The sequence below is a fragment of the Palaemon carinicauda genome, chromosome 8 (assembly GCF_036898095.1).
Source record: "Palaemon carinicauda isolate YSFRI2023 chromosome 8, ASM3689809v2, whole genome shotgun sequence".
Taxonomy (NCBI): domain Eukaryota; kingdom Metazoa; phylum Arthropoda; class Malacostraca; order Decapoda; family Palaemonidae; genus Palaemon; species Palaemon carinicauda.
Window position 1 is genome coordinate 125,026,547 of NC_090732.1, and position 7,500 is coordinate 125,034,046.

Consider the following 7,500-nt stretch of genomic DNA (forward strand, 5'->3'; position numbering starts at 1 on the left):
GTAAGCTGATATCAGAAGCAATTATATATCATGTACATAATAATGATATATGAATAACCTAATTAAATTACGTTAACTTTCAATAGATAGTTCTTTCTAGTTATTTGATCTAAGCTGATATCAGAAGCAATTACTGTATGTATCATGTACAAAATAATGATATATGAATGATCTAATTAAATTACATAAACTATCAATAGATAGTTCTTTGCAGTTATGAGATTTTTAGAGTATATAGTAAAGACTAGGTCCTATGAACATGGATACTTTCTTTAATATCTATCAACCTACTTGGTAATTTCCAGCCAAGATTGCTTTTATGAAAATTGGCAAGCTAGTTTAATCTAGGTTTAACGAAATATGTATCTACTAAATCAGCTATCCATACCTAAAGTACTTTTCTTCTCCTATCAGGATGTACCTTGTTTCGTATATCTAATTGATGCATAACGTTTTGCATTTCGATAATGTAAAACTAATTTCTTATAAGAAATTAGTCAAGCCACTCAAGCAAATATTTTGATATAAATATTATACCATCAAAATATTTTGACATAGATATCATCATCATTTCCTCCTACGTCTATTGACGCAAAGGGCTCGGTTAGATTTCACCATTCATCTCTATCTTGAGCTTTTAATTCAATACTTCTCCATTCGTCATATCCTACTTCACGCTTCAAAGTCCTCGACCATGTAGGCCTGGGTCTGCCAACTCTTCTCGTGCCTTGTGGAGCCCAGCTAAACGTTTGCTGAACTAATCTCTCTTGGGGAGTGCGAAGAGCATGACCAAACCATCTTCATCTACCTCTCACCATGATCTCATTCACATTATATCCTTCACCATGATCTCATCCACATTCTATCCCTCACCCTGATCTCATCCACATATTCATATAAGGTTGCTATGATATTTATTTCAAAATATCTTCTTGCCTACCTTGAATAATTTCCTTTAAGAAATTATTTTTACATCATCGAAATGCAAAACAATAAGCATCAACATTATATGCCAAATAAAAAGAAACTTATTATCTAACACATAATTTTCTAAATAAGACCAAAATTTAAGAATAGTATCATGGCCTGGTGCGAATATTAACAGGTCACGATAAGGTCTGAGAGCACAAAGGTGAGTGAGAAAATTAACTTACTTGTCCTGCAGCAAATGGACGAGGTTCTTCCAAGGGGAAGATCTTAGTGACGTCCATGGCTATGTCGCTTAGATAGTTATCAAAAGGTTTGCACTTTAAATTCTCTTTTAGCTGCAAAGAAATGACACATTAATAGACGTATGTATACACACACACCTATATACATACATATATATATATATATATATATATATATATATATATATATATATATATATATATATATATATATATATATATATATATATAGTACATATACTGTATGTATGTGTATATAAAAGAATAGAGGCATATATATATATATATATATATATATATATATATATATATATATATATATATATATATAGTACATATACTGTATGTATGTGTATATAAAAGAATAGAGGCATATATATATATATATATATATATATATATATATATATATATATATATATATATATATATATATATATTGTGTGTGTGTATAATGATAGAGGTGCATGTATATATATGCATATATACAGTATATGCATTTACATTTTTATAACGTTATACATATATTTACATGGAGATAAACGTAATATGTGAAAGATTATTATTATTATTATTATTATTATTATTATTATTATTATTATTATTATTAGAAGAAGAAGAAGAGGAAGAAGAAGATAGAAAGTACACTTTCTTGATATCAGCATTACCTTCATTAATCCTTGTAAATTTCCAGCGTCTATGGATAATAGATCTTTTCTTCTTCGAAACACGTATTGCCTTTGGGGTACCGACATCCAAACTTGCGCTACCCTTCTGTAGCCCTGAAAAAAGCCAACAAGTCATTATTATTATTATTATTATTATTATTATTATTATTATTATTATTATTATTATTTGTTAAAGTGGCAACCCCAGTTGGAAAAGCAGGCTCCTATAAGCCCACGGGCTCCACCAGGGAAAGTTGCTCAGTGAGGAAAGGAAACAAGGAAAAATAGAAAATTTTAAGAACAATAACATTCAGCTAAATATTTCCTAAATAAACTATAAAAACTTTAACAAAACAGGAGGAGGAGAATTAGATAGAATAGTGTGCCCGAGTGTACCCTCAAGCAAGAGAACTCTAACCCAAGACAGTGGAAGGCCATGGTACAGAGGCTATGGCACTACCCAAGACTAAGAAAGAACAATGGTTTGATTTTGGAGTGTCCTCTTAGAATAGCTGCTTACCATAGCCAAAGAGTCTCTTCTACTCTTACGAAGAGGAATGTGGCCACTGAACAATTACAGTGCAGTAGTTAACCACTTGAGAGAAGAAGAATTGTTTGGTAATCTCAGTATTGTTAGGGAATTACGCCTATGCCTCCACGCACACATACACACACACTCACACACATTGGCTACTTTAAAGTTATTACTGCCTATTATGTGTTCTGGTTTAGCATTAAGATCATATAACTCATCCCATTATTTACGAAGACGGCTGAATAGAATAAACCGGTCAAAAATACTTTTACTAGATTTAATTGAACGATTCTCTCTCTGCTAAACACTTTCAAAATCTATAAGCTACCTTTGCATGGAGGAGATTCACCGGATTCTCGTGACGGAATATCAATATATTTCATTTTTATTCTTCCCTTCCTAACCTATTCCGTTCCCCAACTATCACAACGGGGAAAAAATCATTAAGTGAGTATACATACACTATGTAATACATTCATTTTTAAGCCCAGTGCTAAACTAATGTTTTAAGACCGTATGGGTTAAAATTCTATAATGACTTCAGAGGCTGAAACTATCCCCGATGACACAATTCAAATGTCGACAAACATTACATCTCTCAAGCTAGATAGTAAATTATGACAATTTCTCTGATGGATTCACCCACCATTGAACATTCTTAAGAAATTGAAATAGGATTTTAGTTTTAAGGCATTGGCATCAAACTGAATTTTAAGATGTTGTTTCTACATTGCATTAAGAAAAAGTTGAAGACTAGTCACATGTTCAGGACGTTTTATGAAGGAGCAGCTGATCTTCTATAATATATAAATGAATTATATGCATTTGTTATCATGCTAAGCTACATTTACAACAATGCGAACATTCTAATTTGCATTGCATTTGAAAGCATAATATCTTACATGGGATTCAAGAGATATATTTATAACGTCAAAAGTTTTGATAATGAAAAAGAAATGTTTGAGAGAGAGAGAGAGAGAGAGAGAGAGAGAGAGAGAGAGAGAGAGAGAGAGAGAGAGAGAGAGAGAGAGAGGAGTCCAGGTCTTGTTGACTGAGTTATAATTTACTTTAATAATGCTAACTACTATTTTTTCTTTATGTAAACAGTGTTTGACATTCACAAAATCCACTTACCAGAAGGTTCTTGTAATCTGAGACGAAGTCCAAGGACGAACGAGGCATTCGAACTCTAGAACAAGGTACCACCAAAACATTTCCGTTACAAAGCCACGTCTATAAAAATAAAATAAAAATCACTCTTTACCAAACAAAATTATTGCTGCCCGATTTTTAAGAGCAATACAACCACACCTGAATATATTTTCCAATTTTTTTGGATTGCAACTAAAATAATATTTCTATTTCTTCATATTTTCCTCTATGTTACAAATGGATCTAGATTTTGTATTCAAAATCTTTCAAATAACTCTACTCCGAAGCAGAGCCGTCAGCGCACTTCAGTAATGTATGATATCATCATATTTTTATATATTGAATTATTAATGCAATTATATATACTCAAAGGTCTTTCCAGTGTTCTTTAGGGCCAATCCTTGCTTCACATGTAGACCTATGCTAATTGACCTCCCAGGCCACAGTGCTGGTCCTTATGGCCCATATTCATAAATCCAATTAAAAACTTCATAGTTATTGATATTATTGATCTCAGCTCTGAGGATTCCATAAGTTTAATGTCAACTTTTTAATAATTATGATTTTATTTCTTATTTATTGGTAGCAGCTCACCCCAGCCTTCACCCTTCGACCTCTCAGAAAAGAAAAATATGAATACTCGGTTAGTATTTTGTCTCTTCTACTTTTCCGAAAACGGATAGGCTGATATTATATTACACAACTTTAAGTTTAATTGGTAACTCGAATGCCTGCTTTCAGAATGATTAAAAGTGGTTAAGGATGTCAAGACTCAATAAAGAATGTTAATGGTCAGTATTACGTTAATGGTAATGCTATCATTAAAGTTAAAACATACATTTGTGCAGATAATAAAAAAAACATTAGTAAAAGACGCGAGCAACAATAAATAGATTACTAGAAACATTTTACATAGAAAAAATTAAAGGGAATTTAAAACTCGATAACTCTGCTTTCAGCAGAAAAGAGTTTTAATATCTGTTTATATTTTTCAATTATTTTATTGTTGCTCATTTGTCTTTTACCAATGATATTATTCATAGTAATATGATGATGGCTGTGTTGCAATAAACCAACTAAGAAATTCATAATTCTTATGCTCTTCCATAGTTCGTATTCTTACAAAAGAAAATTATTCCAGAATAAAGCACGTGAAGGATTTATCATCTACTTTAACACGAACCAATGTTAGATTGGTCTTTTGCAATAATATTATACTATGGACCATTTAACCGGCATGATTCTATGAAAGTATGTCATCAGAGAAAAAAGGCAAAATTTACGATTAGTCAGACCTCATGCTGTTCTATTTCTTTCCGATCGTGTTCTGAATAGATTATTTACTAGAGGAGAAATATTCTTTGTATTCACAAAGGCTCAGAGCTCATGGTCTCGTGCTGGCCTTAGACCGATGAAAAAAAAAAAGACGAAAAGAAAAAAATGCTGCAAACGCCAGCTGGCTATCCGATGCAAATGGCAGTTTGTTAAATTGATGTTCAGTGACCATTGAGTCTGTAACAAAATTTAATACTTTACTTTGAGAGAGAGCTCCAATTGGGCAGGCCCCCAGGTGCTGATGGCGGAGTCGTGCGTGCCAAGTGCGATGTAAAATGTTTTTTTGATGGCGAACACGGGGCTTGGTATTGCCGGACTTCTGTGGACGCAAAAAAATATACTAAATTATCTAGGAATATGCAGTTGTCAAAGCTTTGGAGTCAATTTTTCTTCTAAATGTATGTTTGAACACTAGCACTAGGGGCAAAACAGGTTAGGTCAGTGTGAGTTAGTTTATGTTAGGGTAGGCTGGGTTAGGTTACGTTAGGTTAGGTTATTCCTTGGATTCTTTTTACGGGCTGCCAACGCAAGAGCCCATGGTCCCCATTTTTAGAAGGCGAGGCCAATCTACTCCATCCATCCATCCTTGGATTCTTTCCAAAATAACATGAAGGATTTCATGGTTTTCTTTTCGTACGTTTTAGATTGCCTTACTTTATGGAAGACACGGGCTCTAGCGTTGAAAGCCCGTAGGTGGTTTTCTGAGGATTACGTATTACATGGGTCTAGTAAACATGGCCATTACCTATATACATTATAATTTCCTCCCTGACTGTCTATTTACCCAAATATCTTTCAATACCGAAATTAATTCCCATATTCAAAGTGAAGATGTATATATCAGATATGGGAGCGTATAGGCCTACTTCGTAAATTCAAGATTATAGCATCTTTAAAACGAAACGATAAAGCCAATAGAATTTAACGGTTGTTAAGCCTACTCACAGAAACGGAGTTGGCAGCTTACTCCTATAGACTTGTGGCAGAGGTATTGCTCTGGGTCGAAGATGCCAGTCGAACCCGGTAATTGATCCGTTGTATGGGACCTCGTGCTTTCCCGTTCTAGGGTTGATCGTTTCTATCATTGGCGACACTATGGTGTTGTTGCTCATCGCCAGGATTTCTATTTAGAGGGAAATATTGCTTGTTATATGCTGTATATATATATATATATATATATATATATATATATATATATATATATATATATATATATATATATATATATATATATATATATATAACGTAGGCTATGTGTATTATTTGTGGGCATTTACTTTTAATTTCTAAAATTACTTTATGATGTATTTGAGGTGACTAAAAATAAAAGACTACACGTCCTTTCAGCCTCACAATGCTGTAGTCAGGTTTCTGGAAAAGACGAAAAAGGCTACCGTTTATATATATATATATATATATATATATATATATATATATATATATATATATATATATATATATATATATGTGTGTGTGTGTGTGTGTGTGTGTGTGTGTGTGTGTGTGTGTTTTGAAACATGGAACTTCATTTCACCTAAAAGGGGTCGCAGCCAGTCCGGGGTGAATCTGCAGTTGACATCCACAAAGACAATTTGATCGGCTGCCGTGTAGATGGGTGCCTTCCGACGACCCTCCATGATGCCCTTCTCTGAGCCAGCGCGTGCCACGACCACTTCGTCGTATTCCCTCGTAAGGGCGGCCTCTATATCCATCAAGGGCAATGCTGCAAATAACGATTAGTAAGTAAGTTTAGAGAAATGATTCTTCTTTTTAAACTTGGGGAAATGTCTATCTTGTCCAGGCCAGAAAATGGATAAAAAGAAAAGATGAACTTTGATTCTTAAGAGAGACATTGAATTGCATATTATTGATGTGTTGAAATACTTTGTTAATAGTGCATTTCCTTTGTGACGCATTTTTATAATTCCGTTATTCACCTACTTACAGGGACGCAGACAATTTTTAATTACCATCAATTTTTCCCCTAAAACTTACTTATTGGAATGTAAAGCTACATGATTTTCTCGCCATGGTATATTATTATTATTATTATTATTATTATTATTATTATTATTATTATTATTATTATTATTATTATTATTATTATTATTATTATTACCCAAGCTACAACCCTAGTTGGGAAAGTAGGATGCTATAAACCCAATGGCTCCAGCAGGGGAAAATATCCCAGTGTGGAAAGGAAATAAGGAAATAAACTATAAGAGAAGTAATGAACAGTTGAAATAAATTATTCTAAGAACAGTAACAACATTAGAATAACTATTTCATATATAAGCTATAAACACTTAAAAAAAGAAAAAGGAAGAGAAATAAGATAGAACAGTGTGCCCGAGTGTACCCTCATGCAAGAGAATAAGATAGGCGTTAATGACCTTAGATGTCAGTGCAAGAAAACCTCAAATTAATCAATCAATCAATCTAACCCAAGACAGTGCAAGACGCTTTAACGATATTCAAGAGCAGCTCTACTTGACTTTCGAAAATCATTCCAGCTGAAAGACAGTCTCTAAATTATATCCTCTTAACAATAACTTTGGCCTTCTGCATCAGAGGTTTGCCATGTGACCGTGGTTAACTTGAAATGTAGATGGGAAAATTCTCATGTAAATCAAACAGG

General features: G+C 33.1%; 1 protein-coding gene across 1 annotated transcript in view; it reads right to left on the minus strand.

Moving 5' to 3' along the window:
- The window catches only part of LOC137644966 (polypeptide N-acetylgalactosaminyltransferase-like 6), a 31,241-nt gene that overhangs the window by 17,065 nt on the left and 6,676 nt on the right, over positions 1–7,500 (minus strand). The window contains exons 3-8 of the mRNA XM_068377838.1: positions 6,397–6,585; positions 5,808–5,985; positions 5,064–5,181; positions 3,510–3,608; positions 1,841–1,954; positions 1,155–1,265 (exon numbers count right to left, since the gene is read on the minus strand). Of these exons, the coding sequence (XP_068233939.1) occupies positions 1,155–1,265; positions 1,841–1,954; positions 3,510–3,608; positions 5,064–5,181; positions 5,808–5,985; positions 6,397–6,585 (809 nt within the window). The remainder of the gene's footprint in view (positions 1–1,154; positions 1,266–1,840; positions 1,955–3,509; positions 3,609–5,063; positions 5,182–5,807; positions 5,986–6,396; positions 6,586–7,500) is intronic.